We start from the raw sequence: 17,348 nt of genomic DNA on the forward strand, positions 1-17,348 counted from the left end.
ATATACAAGCCTCCTGCATGTATCCTTACCTGTCAAATATCTTCCCATTAGCTGTTTGGAGCCCTGCAATACCCTGGATTCTGTGGGCAGGTCTTTTTTTCAGGGGTTGGTGGGTGGAGTCGTGATGTCTGTAGACTCCCCACCCACCTCTACACTCCCCTTGACCAGGCATCTATATTTCTTCGACTGAACTTCTGCCGGTCTTGTGGATTATGCCCCATGATCACTAACATCCAGTAAAAACCCAAGAAAGTCACCACATGACTTCAGCATGCAAAATCATGCTGAGGTGTGGAGCAGCCAATCCTGGGAGAGCTGGAGAAGAAGGAAGGGGGATGTGAAGTACACTGAATGCCTCTCTCATGGGACACCTAGTTCTCTGTGTGTCTGTTTGTTATCTTACTGTAGAAAAATAACAGGATTGCTTAGAGCTGGATTAACTCTTCGTGGGACTGGGCACAGATGAAATGACATCCTCTGCTGTAACAGATATGAGTCTTAAGTAAAAAAAAAAAAATCGCGGGTTTACATCCATTTTAAAGGCTGTTTACTTTTTTTTTTTTTCTTAAATCCAGCTCCCCTATGTACCAATACACCATTAATTGATTTTTAGAACAAGGCCTTACCTTAGCTAGCACTTGCTGTATTTCTTAGAAAGCTTAATCGCTTTCTGGTATGTACATTTGGGATCAGTCACTGGAAAAACTAGCCAAAAAACATACGCTCCCACTACTCCCATTACTACTGTAAATGGGGCCTAAATGTGTAATTTGGTGTGTTTACAGAAGAACAATGAGGCTCCTATTCACATCTGTGTGTTTCCAAATGCATTGCAAACTGCACTGAAAAGGCACCCTTTTTCTGTGTGTTTCAGAAAACGCCCCAAAAAAATAGGATAAAAAATGCACCACACTCTACTCTAAAAAAAAAAAAGTTCTGGAGCTTTTTTGGGCACTCCAAAACTCTCCCCAAAAAGAAAGTGTGCGGGAATGTGAGTTCTAGCTATGTGAACATGTGAACGAGGCCCGACAACTTAGGGTCTCCATCCACTCCCTCCTATGTGCTTGTATAAAGATTGCCATACACTATGCAATCTGATTGTACAATTTCCTTTAGATTTACTACAACTATGGAACAGGTGGACCCACCTCAACAATCTATCCATTTGTATCAAATCAGACAGACCCTTGCACTACATAGCTGATTGTAATCTGTATAGTCACCTTAAAGGGGTTGTAAAGTCTAAATGTTTTTTACCTAATGCATTCCTTGTATTAAGGTAAAAAATATTTAGGTGTCAGCATCGCCCCCTCAGCCCCCATTTACTTACTTGAGACCTCATTCATTCTGTGCACGTCTGCAGATCTTTTCTCCCCTCACTTCCGGGTCTCGCTGGCATTGCTAGGACAGAAGAAGCCATTGGCTCCCAGTGCTGTCAATCAAAGCCAGTGATGAGGGGGGGGGGGGTGCACTGGCCAGAGAGGAGGGGCTATGAGCACCGGCAGGTGACCCGAAAAAAGGAGGTTCCCGCCCGCTCTGTGCAATTCCATTGCACAGAGTAGGTTAGTTTAAACATGTTTGTTGTTTTAAAAAATAAATAAAATTACCTTTACAACCCATTTAAGGGAAGAAGTAGGTGGTGGTTTAGTAATGAGGGAGGTGGGGTCCAGACTGGTAATACACGGCCTATCACACCCTTTTCTGTGATGCAAAAACACAGAATGATGGGAGATGACCTACAGGAAGTGATGCAAGCAGAAGGATTTTTTTTAAGAAAGCTGAAATTTCAAACCTTTTGTGGATGAGGTAAGTGAGAGATAAGAACATTGGGATGGCTGAGCCAGACATGATAATACAAAAGGATTCCATTTATTAGGGAAAGTGCCCAAAAGATGAACTTAGCCTTTAAGCACTGTGTACACGGCCTGAATATTGGCCTGTTTCAACAGAAACCGTCCGACATTCGGCCCATGTGTACAGCAGCCTGTCCAACAGAAGCTGGCCGAACGTCTGGCTTCTGTTGAAGGTCATGCCTGGAAAACATTTGCCAATGGCTGCGAGCACTGACCGGAGTGTTCTAGGGAGAGAGGACAGCCCCCCTGTCAGAACACAATAGCTCAACTGGGAGATCACCGTAACCATTAGTACAGCAAGCTCCTGTTTTTTTTTCTTTTGTTCAGCCCGCAGGACAAGAAAAACTGATATTGTGTTCCTAGCATTAGTCTTAAAGGGATTGTAAAGGAATTTTTTTTCCCCTAAAATAGCTTCCTTTACCTTAGTGAAGTCCTCCTTCACTTACCTCATCCTTCAGTTTTGCATTTAAATGTCCTTATTTCTTCTGAGAAATGCTCACTTCCTGTTCTTCTGTCTGTAACTCCACACCGTAATGCAAGGCTTTCTTCCTGGTGTGGAGAAAGCCTCTTGAGGGGGGAGGGGGCAAGTCAGGACACTCTCTACTTTGCAGATAGAGAAAGGAGCTACGTGTTAGTGGGCGTCCTGACACTCCTGCACGCCCCCTCAGGAGGCTTTCTCTACACCAGGGAGAAAGCCTTGCATTACGGTGTGTAGTTACAGACAGAAGAACAGGAAGTGATGATTTCACAGAGGAAATAAGGACATTTAAAAGCAAAATCAAAGGATGAGGTAAGTGAACAAGGACTGCACTAAGGTAAAGGAAGCTATATAGGGGGAAAAAAAATTCCTTTACAACCCCTTTAATGCAAACCTGTGGGCATATAATGGGATATAATCTTTAATTTGCAGTAGACAGAAGGCGCTATCAGTACGTCGTCTTTTGTTTACACGCCATCACAGAAAGCTTCATTTATTAGGTGGACTTCACTGGCAAGGTATTTCTGGGACTTTCAATTTGAACCAAAATCGGCAGGCTGAATGTACCAGGTTAATCAATCAACTTGGGTACGACCAGCCTACTAGATTCTCTTGCAATTATCGCTAGCGGCTGCTATAGACAATTGTCTTCTTCGCATGGAAAGGTAAGTGTCCTTATATTAAATGTCAGCAGCTACAGTATTTGTAGCTGCTGACTTTTAATCCCCCCCCCCCCCCCAGGCTGGAACACCGTTTTAATCTATATGTAGCATCAGCTACATACAGTATACAGCGCTATATTCCAAAAGTGTTACAGGACTTCCTGTCCGCGGCCAGAACAGCATTGTGTAAGAATGAGTGTTCCTAAGATATTCACAGGAATTTTTGTATTTTATCAATAAATATAAGACTTCCTTTGATTAGATGAGGTGGAGAGGATGATGGACGATGTCCCAATCTCCACCTCAGCCAATCAGAGGCAGCCTTTTATTAATTGAGAAGAATACAAGGCTTCCTGTGAATGGCTGAGAAGCACTCATCCTGACTGACAGCAGACAGGAAGTAACTGTACTGCTGCCTGGAACACAGCTGTGTATGGTAAATGGTTCACTTGGGCCAAATAAACTAACGTGAATGTAAACCAGCTCTAATGGGAGGTCATAGTTCCCATTTTAGCAGCCACTCATTGCCTGCATGCTATAACCAATATCCCTCTAATGGGATAATTGTCAACAAGGAGTTAAAGTGGAAGTTCCGTTTTAAGGCCTCCTCCCTAGCTCCTGTTTGTGAGAACCTGAGCTTTTGAGGAGGGGGAGGGGCAGGTACCTGATTTTGACAGGTACCTGCTCCTACTTCAGTTCCGGTTGCCTTTGGCGATCGGAAGCAGAAGCTCTTCCTACCGATGTCTTCTGGGACACATGACAGGTCCTAGAAGACTTCGGAACCAGCCACAGAGCGCATGCGCAGTGGGCACCCAGGTGTGTGAAGCTGCAAGCTGTCACAGCCGGGTGCCCATAGTAGAGATGCCACGGCTGCCAAGGGAGAAGACTGCGCGGGTGAGTGAACAGCTGGATTAAGGAACAGGAGAGTGGCTGTTTATTAAAAGCCAGCAGCTACACTTTTTGTAGCTGCTGACTTTTAATAAACAAAAATATGACTGGAAGATTTACCTGTTTGTGTAACCCTAGGCTACCTTACCACCCCAATACCCTTCTATCAATATAGTTAAAGTGTTAGCCTGCTATTGAAACATTTGTTGCTTTAAAGCCTTGAAATCTTGGGATTTATTCTCATTGGAGCTTTATCTGTATTTTCCCCTCTTGTTGCCATAGATTGGTGAGTGCACTCTTGTGTCCTCCTTTACCAAGCGAATCAGTTTCCAGTTCAATTGGTCCTTGAGCATGTGTGCTATTGACATTAGCTTGTACTCTGGATGAAGAACTAATAGGAAGTGCTCTTTATCTTTGTAAATAATTGATGTTTGTGTTGGCATTGTATGAGTAAACAAAATATCTTTCATTATGTCACATACAGTATATGTTTATTTTATTGATACAATCATGGTAGGAGTACTTACCTGTTGGACTAGGGGAGAGGCGGTGGCTTGAAGTGAGGTGCAGGATATTGGAGTCTTGGCTCTGGAGCTGGGAGCCCTGAGAGTCTTCCTGTGCACTACTGTGCAAGGAGTGGACCTGATGACAGAATACATTAGACGCTGATTTCCTCTCCCAACACATGATATAACTTAGTGCTATTTTTCTCATGATTAGTTTGTTGTTCTGACAATGACAGGACAAGCTTTTTGACCGCACATGGTTCCTGTCTCTTTATTCTTATATGCCGTGTATATTACCAGCAGTGAATCTAGCTCTTCTACTGCCTGGGGCAAACACTGAAAGGGCAACCCCCCACAATCACATAAAATAAACTATAAAGCAGACAGATATGTTGCTGCAGCTTTTTAATGAAAGCACACACAAACACCCACCCCCAGGGCTGCTAATAGGGGGGACCACCAGTCCTCCTGTAGGGGGCCCAGGCACACAGGGGGGCCTGAACAGCAGGGGGAATAGGTGTGGTAAGGCGGATGGGCAGTTACAGAAGGATGCCCTGTGTGGCTCTCTGCAGCCTGCCAGGTAGGCTGTACGGGGCCTCGTGATTTCTAACAGCAGCCCTGCCCACCCCACATCCTTTCTCCATCTCTTCATGTCTCCCAACACTAGAACCTGGGAAAGATGGACACTTTTTGCATAAGTAAAAAAAAAGTAGGCATGGTTACACTGTACTGAATACTGGGCATGGTTTAACCTCTTCACTGCCATGTGTCCTACGTTTTTAAATGGCATTGAAAGAGTAGGGCAGCAAAACTCCTGTGCTTAGCTTTGAAGCAGTTAAGAACCGTATGAACGATATCATGATAAATGAGAAACTGATGGCCTTTGCTTCGGATACCCATGATAAATTCCTCAGGGTCTGGCAGCCGTGGATAACAAACACCCAACCTTTCAGGTTCGACAATAAGCTCCTTTCAAATTAAGTGATCTCCCGCTGCACACCCCGTTAGACTCCTCCCCCTCTTTCTCCTCTTCTCTTGGCTCCTTTCCTTTTCATTCTATTTTCCAGCTTTCGCCCTAGCTTTTCTCTTTTTATGTATAAATGTCTTTATTATTCATCAGGTCGCCGGACGTGGGAATGGTTACAGGGATCACATCTTATCATTTGTATATCGTATACTTATCTACATAGTTACCCACTTTCTACCAGCTGAACTGTTTTGTGTTCTCTATTAACAAGATTGGGAGTCTAGGTTTTAGTCCACCATGCACTACAGTCTGGAGTATTAAGCTTTCTTAATCAAGGACTTAAAGAGGAGGTCTGCCCGCCCTTTACAAATTAAAAGCTGCTGACTTTTAACATTAAGGCACTTGCTTTTCCTGGAGTCCAGCGATGAGGGCACCACAGGCGATCTATGGATCAGCTGGTCAGGTGCTGCCGCGGCCATTGCTACTAAGGGAACCCGGCCGTGAAGCCGAAAGCTCTGCGCTCTTTCACTGGCCAGCAGAAGAGAGGCAGGGGGACCGAGCTGCTGACATAGATCGCCGCTGCCCGGTTTCCTGTAAGTGGGACAGAATATCTGTCAAAGACAGGTCCCGCTCCCCCTCCCCCCTCCCCACGAAAGGTGTCGAATTTGGCACCGGAGGGGGGAAGGAATCAGATGAGCGGAAGTTCCACTTTTGGGTGGAACTCCGCTTTAAGGACTACTGTCAATATGTTATATTGCATTTGAGAATTGTGTACCATTTCTTTTTGCATCCCTCTCTCTGGATTTTTCCCTTAAGCTATGCTTGAATTTAACCACCTCATTGTTGAACTAATCTATTGAATTTATTTGCAATAAAGTTATTTTGTAAAAAAAAGTGTAGCGCAGCAGAGTGGCAATTCTGCCTTGCAGCACTGGGGTTCTCAGTTTAAATCCCAACTAGAAAACCATCTACAAGGAGTTTGTGGAGGGTTTGGGTACCCTCACACACTCCAAAGACATGCTAGTAGCATAGGTGTGCACAGCCTTTTGCATTAGGGTGTGCACCTCAAAGCTCCAACACATATATTTACTGGCCTATTCCCCGCTCTCCATCCTGAAACAATGGGGGGGGGGGGGGTTGGGACTAGGGGAGCTCACAGGGGGACCTGGGCAGCAGAAAGAAGAGGAATTGGGACAGGAGGGGTGGCATATATTGGTACTGATCCCCTGTTTTTTCCTCCTGTGGCAACTGAATGTCAGCCAGAGGGAAAGGAGGAGAAGCCTACTTTAAGTTGCTGCAGGAAGAAAATGTAGACTAGATTAATTTTACTAAATTACACCCCCGCCACCCCCCCTGCCCAGGTTCTGGGGTCAGCAAGGAAGGGCCGCAGTTTACTTGTCACCTGCCTTGTTGACGGGTAGATCGCAATTGATGGGTTGCCATGTCCAGGATTAGGGTGTGCCCAGGCACACCTGGCACACCCCTCGTGCACGCCTATGGCTAGTAGATTAATTTGTTCCTGTCTAAATTGCCCCTAATGTGTGTGTGCTTGTATGTATGCATCTGATAAAGGGCCCTTAGATTGTAAGCTCCTTGAAAACAAGGGCTAATGTGAATTTACAGTATGTTTTCACTGCTGCAGCAGTTACACAATAAATGGCTTCCTCTCCAGAACATTAGTAGGCTTGGCAAAGGTGCGAGACTGCCCCAAATATGCATAACAACGCCCCTCTTACGTACGTCGCCTGTGATGTCATCCCTGTAGTGCTCTGCCTGTTACAGCTCTAGGAGACCAGTAGCTAGATTCAGAGAGACTTAGGCTGGCGTATCAGTAGATACGCCAGCCTAAGTCAGAATTTGCATCAGCGCTAATTTAAGCGTATTCTGGTAACCAGATACGCTTAAATTAGGCTCAGATACGAGCGGCGTAAGTGTCTTACACCCAGTATCCTAAAGTGTAATTTTTAGGCTGACCGCTAGGTGGCGCTTCCATTGCGGTCGGCGTAGAATATGTAAATCAGTAGATACGCCTATTCACGAACGTACGCCCGGCCGACGCAGTACAGATACGCCGTTTCCGTAAGAGATAGGCCGCCTAAAGATAGTCATTCCCCTAGGTGGCGTAGCCAATGTTAAAGTATGGCCGCCGTTCCCAATTCGAAAATTTTACGTTGTTTGCGTAATTCGTCCGTGAATAGGGATTTACGTAATTTACGTCCACGTCGAAATCAATAGGCCCGTGCGGCGTATGTTGCCGCAATGCACACTGGGAAATGTAGGCGGACGGCGCATGCGCCGTTCCAAAAAAACGTCAAAAACTTCAGGTCAAGCTCCATTACCATAAAACACGCCCCCTCAGCTAAATTTGAATTAGGCGCCATTACGCCCGCCCGATTTACGCTACGCCGCCGTAACTTAGCAGGCAAGTACTTTGAGAATCATGTACTTGCCTCGCTAACTTACGGTGGCATAGTGTAAACAAGCTACGCTACGCCGCCGCAAAGTTAGGGCGGGCTACGTGAATCTAGCTACAAGAGAGCTGCATTCCACCTAGCTAGTAGTTTCCTTGCTCTACTTTGCCCGGCCGCATCCCTGCCTAACTCTGCATACAGACACCAGTCTTTTTCCTCAAGCAGACAATCGGTACCAGTGTGGACATACTGGACCCAGGCCACTTGATATGCCAGTGTTTTACTGATCACAGTGAGGGCATACACATGTGTCTTTATTAATAAAATCTACACTTAGGTGGTGGCTCCCTCTCTCTCTCTTTTGGCATAAATCCATATAAGCACAGGGAGAACATGCAGACTGTGTCCTGTTTGGGAGCTGAATCCAGGATCCCAGGGCTAACCACTAAAACCTCGTACACACGATCAGTCCATCCAATGAGAACGGTCCGAAGGACCTTTGTCATCGTTTAACTGATGAAGCTGACTGATGGTCCGTCGCGCCTACACACCATCAGTTAGAAAAACGTGTCATAACGTGGTGACGTAAAACACAACGACGTGCTGAAAAACAATGAAGTTCAATGCTTCCAAGCATGCGTCGACTTGATTCTGAGCATGCGCAGGTTTTTAACCAATGCTTTTGCATACTAACGATCGGTTTTGACCTATCGGTTACCAGTCCATCGGTTACATTTTAAAGCAAGTTCTCATTTTTTGGACTGAAGGTTAAATAACCTACACACAATCGGTTTGGACCAATGAAAACGGTTCTTCAGACCGTTCTCCTCTGGCGATCCTATGGTGTGTACGAGGTTTTAGTCACTATAAAAATGTGTGTCCTTGGGAACAAAGATCTCTCCACTTTAGAGTGCAGCTTATATGTGGTGCTGCAACAGAGCCAGGATTCATGGTACATGTACCAGGACAGTCTTGAAGGATCTGGGACAGTTGAGGGGGCAAAGAATGCCACCCCCCATGATCCCAGGGCTCCATCTGAGGTGAAATTCTCCCCCTACCTTATGGCAAGTGTGCCTTTGTATATTATGCATGTCCATACATTTTTCCAAATGTAAATATTATTTTTGCATGTGACTGACATGGAATTACCTGTTTGGAGGGTGTTAGGCTAGTGAATGTTCCCAAGTTTGATGTGTCCGTGATGACCATGGTCTGTGGGAAGAAACTAGCAGATGCATACTGGGCAACATCTGATTTGTGGCTGTACAGAGCTGCAGAGATAAGATAACAGTTAAGACGTGTCTGATTTAGACAAACGTTCTTATTTTCACAGGGCTAGACTCTTACCATGTGGAGACTGGAGCTGAGCCATTGTGGCCAGGAAGGGGTTTTGTGTCATGTGACCTTGAACCTGTTGTACTAATTGCTGCTGGGGTGAAGTGTGGATTTGCTGGGAGAACTGGACAGGCTGTAATGGTGTCAGACTGCTGCCTACACTGTTGATCACAGGAACACTTTGAGACTGGGATGTAAGACCTGGAACACAAAGCAGATGTGAAGTTAGACCACAAGAAACATGATTCAATAATGATATTCTTGAATATGCCATGGGCAGATGTCAGACAGGTGACTCTGCCACAAGAGATCCTGCCATCTGATATTAGTCTCTAGAAAAGGGAACAGAAAGTGTTACTAAACCCAGGATCCTGCATTCACTACATCTGGTCTCCCACAGAACATAGAAATGCAATTATTTTAGTAAATATAAATACCCTTTTCTCATTAGCAGTCTTGTGACTTCTATTAGTGTCTGTTTCATTCTACCCCGGCTGCCCTATGAAGCTGCAGGACCCCTGACCCTCTGTCTGGACAGTGCTGGTTGGGCCTGCGCCGATCACATGCACCCTCCCAAGAAAAAAAAAAAAGATCTAGCAATACACACCAAACTGAACATGTGCAGAGTGCCCCCAAGGATCTGTTCTATCAGCAGATGGATTGGAGACTGTGGAAGAAAGGGAGGATAAGAGAAGACAGGATCAAACAGCTTTTTTACACAATGCAGAGGATTAAACCCTTAGGTTCCACAGTGAGTAAAACAAGAATGCTTTACTGCATATACAGATTGATTATACGGTTGTGGGTTTAGTAACACTTTAAAGTGGTTGGAAATATGAACAAAGCATAAGTGTCATTTCTGTTTACTGCCTTGTTCCTCTGCTATCAGCAAAAGTCACTTCTGACAAGTTTTCCTGACACCAAGAGAAAAATGGTGTCATGGGAGGGATCTCCAGATAAATGACAGCCTCAGCTCTGGTCATGTGTGCTGTGTAAAGGGAGAGTGTCGCTTCCTGCAATCAGCACTCAGAGCTCTCCTTACTGAGCTCTGCAGTATTTCGTTTCAGCTTCTGTCCCCTTCAGACAAGCTTTTAAAAAAATCTGCGCTTTGAACAGATGGAGAGACAAGAAGGCTTCAGATAACAGGTACAACTTATGTAGGAGGACTTGTTAATCTCTGTGTCATCTGAGAATAGTCACTTCACTGGTTATATGGAAAGGTTTACAACCCTTTGAATTCACAAGTTGGCACATTTTTAAGTTTTAATTAAAATTGAAAGATGCCAGCCTGCCCTTGTTTCTAAGTGTCCTAGCACCTAAGCCAAAAGATTTCAATAGACCAGAATTTCCTCATCAGTGGTACTTACCAGTACAGTTAAAGGGGTTGTAAAGGTTTGTTTTTTATTTTCTAAATTGGTTTCTTTAGGCTAGCGCATTGTTGGTTCACTTACCTTTTTCTTTCGATTTCCCTTCTAATTGTTTTTTTTTCTTTGTCTGAATTTCTCACTTCCTGTTTCTTCTCAGTAAGCTTTCCACCATCATTCATGGGGGTTAGTCAGCCAGAACAGCTTACTGAGGAGGAACAGGGAGTGAGAAATTCAGACAAAGAAATAAAAAACATTTAGAAGGGAAATCGAAGGAAACGGTAAGTGAACCAACAATACACTAGCTTAACCACTTCCCGCCCGGTCCATAGGGGATTTACGTCCGGGAAGTGGTTCTGAAATCCTGACTGGACGTCCATGGACATCCTGCAGAATTTCATGCCGCGCGCGCCCGTGGGGGCGCGCAGCGTGGCGATTGGTGATGCGGGGTGTCATTCTGACACCCTGCATCTCCGATCTCGGTAAAGAGCCTCCGGCAGAGGCTCTTTACCATGTGAACAGCCGTGTCCAATCACGGCTGATCACGATTTAAACAGGAAGAGCCGTTGATGGCTCTTCCTCACTCGCGTCTGACAGACGCGAGTAGAGGAGAGCCGATCGGCGGCTCTCCTGACAGGGGGTGTTCACGCTGATCGTTTATCAGCACAGCCCCCCCTCGGATCGCCACACTGGACCACCAGGGAAGCCCACACTGGACCACCAGGGAAGGGCAAACAAAAAAAAAAGGGGGCAAAAATAAAATAAAAAATCAGTGGGAAAAAAAATATGCCAATCAGTGCCCACAAATGGGCACTGACTGGCAACATGGATAAATCAGTGTTGCCCCACAGTGTTCATCAGTGCCAACCCACAGTGTCCATCAGTGCCACCCCACAGTGCCCATCCATGCCCAGTGCACACCTATCAGTGCCCATCTGTGCCACCCATAATTATCCATCAGTGCCACCCATAAGTGCCGCCCATTAGTGCCCATCTGTGCCGCCTTTGAGTGCCCATCAGTGCCGCCTATGAGTGCCCATCAGTGCCGCCTATGAGTGCCCATCAGTGCCGCCTATGAGTGCCCATCAGTGCCGCCTATGTGTGCCCCTCAGTGCCGCCTATGTGTGCCCATCAGTGCCGCATACCAGCGCCGCCAATCAGTGCCACCTCATCTGTGCCCATCAGTACTACCTCATCGATGTCCATCAGTGCCATATCATCGGTGCCCATCAGTGCCGCCATATCAGTGCCCGTAATTGAAAGAGAAAACTTACTTATTTACAAAAAAAATTAACAGAAAAAAATAAAACGTTTTTTTTTGTCTTTTTTTAGTTGTTGCGCAAAAAAAAAAATCGCAGAGGTGATCAAATACCACCAAAAGAAAGCTCTATTTGTGGGGAAAAAAGGGCGCCAATTTTGTTTGGGTACAGTGTAGCATGACCGCGCAATTGTCATTCAAAGTGCGACAGCGCTGAAAGCTGAAAATTGGCTTGGGCGGGAAGGTGCGTAAGTGCCTTGTATGGAAGTGGTTAAAGGAACCTATTTAGAAAATAAAAAACAAACCTTTACAACCCCTTTAAGCCGGCCATAGAATGGATCAAGTCTCAGCCGGTTCAACAGAGACCGGCCAAGATTCAATCCATCTATGGGCAGGCTGGTTGTATCCAAGACGATCCATTGATCTATTTGGGTACAGCCAGCCTGTTGGATTATTGACAAGCAATTACTGCTGGTGGCTATAGCCACTAGCAGTAATCATTGTGCTCTGCCGGCCAGGATAATCATTGCTAATAAAGTCAACAATACTTTTGCAATCTGCTTTTTCCTCCTCGGGTTTAATTTTTAACTCTTGAACATAAAAGCTGTGTCCTTTATTGCTCATACCAGGTCATAATGAGAGTTTCTATAAGGCATTGGTTATATATTTTTTTTAACAGAAAGGCATTGGTTATATTTTTACCTATCACTAATGTTGATGGTCCAGAGTTGCCGAATGCTTGTCCAAGTGATGCATCTGTGCCGATTGTCATGACACTGGGGAGTGAAGTCATGATGAGGTTCTGTGTCTGTCCAATTGTGTGCTGTCCATGGTCCAGGCTGTGCAGCGCAGTAAGCGTGCTGACGGGTGGAAGGGAGCCCCCTGATGTTGAAATTAATTTGCTTTCACTGCTCATGAGGCCGTGGCTGTGTTCCAAGTTGGTTGGAGACAGACCATTTTGGTTGCTCACCATGGAGGGTCCTCGCTCACTGGAGGAGTCTTGGGTGTATCGAATGCCTATTGTAAGATAACGTATTACCATTAATATAAAGAATTTCACTACTGATATCTATGCCACTTTCCCCATTTGTATCAGCTGCAATGTGTCTCAGTGCATTTCCTTTACAATCATTAAATGTTATTAGAAAACAGAAGAATATACACATAATCATTTTGGGAACTACTAATTAGTAGCACTATAAACATAAAAACAGAAAAAGTATGTGAATTGCTTTCTTCCATAGTAGTTCAAAATCCAATGATAAACATTATGGTGGTATTGAAATAAACCTGTACTGAGTCTGAGAGCTATCCGCAGTTTGCAATTGAAGAACTCCTTCTGAAAATGCTAGTCGTCTGCCTGCCATTAAGTTACTTCAATACTTTCAATTCCTGAGCTGAAACATGTATGCAGATTAGGGTATCAGTAGATACGCCGTCGTAAGTCCGAATGCTGCGCCGTCGTATCTATAAGCGTATTCTCAATCTGAGATACGCTTATCTGTTGCTAAGATACGACCGGCGTAAGTCTCCTACGCCGTTGTATCTTAGCTGCATATTTACGCTGACTGCTAGGGGCGTTTAGGTTGTTTTTTGCGTCGAATATGCAAATGAGCAAGATACGCCGATTCACAAACGTACGTACGCCCGTCGCAATTAGTTACGCCGTTTACGTAAGACATACGCCGGCGTAAAGATAAAGCTGCTCTCTAGGGGGCGCAGCCCGTGCAAGGTATGGACGTCGGAACAAGCGTATCTTTTTACGTAAGTCGTACGTGAATGGGGCTGTGCGTAGGTTACGTTTACGTCACAGGCATTGAGCCGGCGTATCTTAGGGCGTAAATTCGACGTGATACTGAGCATGCATGCGCCGTTCGTTCGGCCATGCATCTACATGGGGTCACGCTTAATTTAAATACAACACAACCTGCCTACTTTGAAATACGCGCGCTTACGCCAGCCCACTTACGCTACGCCACCGTAACTTAGGACGCAAGTGCTTTGTGAATACTGCACTTGCCTCTTTAAGTTGCGGCGGCGTAGCTTAAAGAAGATACGCCACGCCCGCACAAAGTTATGCCGCCCTACGTGAATCTGGGCCTAGGTATCCTGATTTTACTCACTTGACCTTCTTCTGAAAATGTTATCGACTCTATAATGTAGGTAATGGAATGCAAAACTGGTACCACATCAACAAGAACAGAGCAAATTTATAAATGATTAAGTGTATGATGTCCTTTTGAGGTACCACACCTAAAAATTTTGGAATAAAAAATACTTTTTGTTTAACATGCATAAACAACCTTATTTGGGCCTATTAGTACATAACAAACCACATCTATTAGTGAATAGTACTAGACACAAATCTATATAATATCCATAACCATACAAGCTTTTACTACAATTTTCAAATTAGCTTCTTGTATATTTCTTGTAGTCTTACATTGAACATCCAGAAATGTCAATTTTCCCTAAGCAATGAGAAAAATATAAATCGCGCTATACTAAGCAATACTTTAACCGCTTAAGGACCTGATATACGTCGGCAGAAGGGCACAAGTAGTACCTGTACGTCGCCTTTAAGAGCCCAGCCATGGGTCGCGAGCGCGCCGCCACGCTCGCAACCTGGTCCTGTGCTCCGTGACCACCCCCGCGGACCCGATCGACGCCGCTGTCCCGCGATCGGGTCACAGAGCTGAAGAAAGGTGAGAGGTAAGTGTAAACAAACCTTTCCCCCGTTCTTCTCCGTGGCTTGTCACTGATCATCTGTTCCCTGTCATAGGGAACGACGATCAGTGACGTGTCACGCCAGGCCATCCCCCCGCACAGTAAGAATTTACTCCCTTAGGTCACACTTAACCCTTTAGCTCCCCCTACAGGTCAACCCCTTCACTGCCAGTGTAATTTTCACAGTAATCAGTGCAATTTTTATAGCACTTTTCGCTGTAAAAATTAAAATGGCCCCAAAATAGTGTCAAAAGTGTCCGATGTGTCCGCCATAATGTCGCAATCACGATAAAAATCGATAGTAACTAGTAAAAAAAAAAATTATTAATAAAAATGTCATAAAACTATCCCCTATTTTGTAGACGCTATAACTTTTGCGCAAACCAATCAATAAACGCTTATTGCGATTTTTTTTTTATACCAAAAATAGGTGGAAGAATACGTATCGGCTTAAACTGAGGGAAAAAAAACGTTTTTTTTATATATTTTTGGGGATATTTATTGTAGCAAAAAGTAAGAAATATTGCATTTTTTTTAAATTGTCGGCCTATTTTTGTTTATAGCACAAAAAAAAAAAACCGCAGAGGTGATCAAATACCACCAAAAGAAAGCTGTATTTGTGGGAAAGAAAGGACGTCAATTTTGTTTGGGAGCCACGTCGCACGACCGCGCAATTGTCAGTTAAAGGACGCAGTGCCGAATCGCAAAAAGGGGCCTGGTCCTTTAGCTGCATATTGGTCCGGGGCTTAAGTGGTTAAAATATTTAACTTTTTGTCTTGAATCAATCCTGAAAAGTAGCAGGTCCCTTCCCGGTATGTGAGTGTGCCTAGGGACTCCCTGTGCATAGAGACTCATAGCTATAAATCTGTAGTGTGCACTGTAAGGCATTCTTGTCTCTGACTGCTAGTCTCACGATATGAATGTCACTACTGCACTGCTTATTCTTCTGCTTGCTGGAGAGGAAGCTGTACCTGAGGAGCTGCAATGCAAGGATCTCCCTACGTTTGCTTCATCCATTTTGTGTATCGATGCTTCCTCCACCTCTCTTGCTGCTTTTTGAGTACAGTAAAACCTTGGTTTGAGAGTAACTTGGTTTGAGAGCGTTTTGCAAGATGAGCAAAATGTTTTAATAAATTTTGCCTTGATATACAAGCGATGACTTGATATAAGAGTAGCGTCATGTCACAACTGAGTATAAAAGAGAAGAGAGGAGACTCTAAGTGTAGCAATATTGTTACATTTAACGAAGGTACAACATTTAGCAACTTATTTCTACACTTAGAGGCGCCTCTCTTCTCTTTTATACCCTGTAGAGAAAATGCTTTGATATACAAGTGCTTTGGATTACAAGCATGTTTCTGGAACGACTTATGCTCGCAATCCAAGGTTTTACTGTATTCCCCCATCAGTCATCAGACATGAAAAAGTAAAGCCCTGCCTTTACTGCCATTTTCACACAGAGACACCGTACAGGACTAGGCATGGTAAGCCAAAAATGAGGAAAGGATCAGCTGCATGGAGCCTATGGGCATTACCTTTATTAAGCAATACCAGCCTACATACACAGATCAGCCATCATTTTAATGAACTAGTCTAGTTAAAGGAGTTCTCTGACCTAAAACTTTTAACCCCCGCTGTGCCCGGGCTGTAAAAAAATAGAAAATAAACTTTCACTTACCTGCCTACGATCCCCCGTTGTTCCGATATCGCCGTCCCGTTCTCCGGTCCCGGGCCCCTTCCGCTTCCTGTGTGTCGGTGACTCATAGTGCGCTCAGCCTATCAGCAGCCGCAGCAATGTCCCGTCGCGGCCACTGATAGGCTGAGCGCACTATGAGTCACCGACACACAGGAAGCGGAAGAGACCGGGACCGGAGAACGGGACGGCGATATCGGAACAACGGGGGATCGTAGGCAGGTAAGTGAAAGTTTATTTTCTATTTTTTTACAGCCCGGGAACAGCGGGGGTTAAAAGTTTTAGGTCAGAGAACTCCTTTAATATTCCAATCTCACACGTTCCTGGACTTTTGAAACGGCTCATAGAAAAAAAAGTGAGTGCTGAAGCGATCACCAGCTGGGCACTGGAACCATCAGACAAATGAACATATCACTGTTCACATCGCCTGACGAAAAGGTCCTGCGTGGCCTCGAAACATTGCACTTTGTGATGCTTGCTTTGCATTACATTTTTTGGACGTAATTTTAATGAAGAATGGCAGGTAAAATGAATAACATTGATTATTTCATTACAATGGCATCTGAAAGTGGGTGGGATATATTAGGGAGCAAGTAAACATGTTTTCCCTGAAGTTGATGTGTTGAAAGTAGAAAAAAAGTGTAAGGATTTGAGGGACTGGCAAGAGTAATGGCTTGAGTCAGAGCAACTCATAAACTGCAACTCTTTTGAGATATTCCTGGTCTGCAGTGGTCAGGACCCACCAAAAAAGGTCCAAGGAAGGGAAACCGGTGACAGGGTCATTGGCAGTTAAAGCTTATTAACCACTAGCCGACCGCGCACCGCCGTTCTACGTCGGCAGGTCGGCTGGGCGAAAGCACGTAGTATAACGTCCTCTCTCTCAGCCGCCACTAGGGGCGCGCGCGCGCCGCCCGCTCGCCCCTGACTCCCGTGCGTGTGCCCGGCGGGCGCGATCGCCGCCGGGCACACGCGATCGCTCGGTACAGAGCGGGGACCGGGAGCTGTGTGTGTAAACACACAGCTCTCAGTCCTGTCAGCAGGGGAAATGCTGATCTTCTGTTCATACAATGTATGAACAATGGATCAGTGTTTCCCCTAGTGAGGCCACCCCCCCCCCCCCCACAGTAAGAACACACCCAGGCATACTTAACCCCTTCCCCGCCCCCTAGTGTTAACCCCTTCACTGCCAGTGGCATTTTTATAGTA

General features: G+C 45.1%; 1 protein-coding gene across 3 annotated transcripts in view; it reads right to left on the bottom strand.

Moving 5' to 3' along the window:
- The window catches only part of HNF1A (HNF1 homeobox A), a 52,843-nt gene that overhangs the window by 1,978 nt on the left and 33,517 nt on the right, over nt 1-17,348 (bottom strand). Inside the window, exons 5-10 of one of the 3 annotated variants that reach the window (XR_005748665.1) lie at nt 12,425-12,739; nt 9,708-9,767; nt 9,113-9,301; nt 8,915-9,036; nt 4,409-4,523; nt 1,608-1,736 (exon numbers count right to left, since the gene is read on the bottom strand). Coding sequence is in view for 2 of the 3 variants with exons in the window: in XM_040349917.1 (XP_040205851.1) it covers nt 4,409-4,523; nt 8,915-9,036; nt 9,113-9,301; nt 9,708-9,767; nt 12,425-12,739 (801 nt within the window). In the remaining variant the exon portion in view is untranslated. The remainder of the gene's footprint in view (nt 1-1,607; nt 1,737-4,408; nt 4,524-8,914; nt 9,037-9,112; nt 9,302-9,707; nt 9,768-12,424; nt 12,740-17,348) is intronic. The other 2 variants (XM_040349917.1, XM_040349922.1) reach the window with 2 other exon arrangements.

Source organism: Rana temporaria, chromosome 1, assembly GCF_905171775.1.
Source record: "Rana temporaria chromosome 1, aRanTem1.1, whole genome shotgun sequence".
Taxonomy (NCBI): domain Eukaryota; kingdom Metazoa; phylum Chordata; class Amphibia; order Anura; family Ranidae; genus Rana; species Rana temporaria.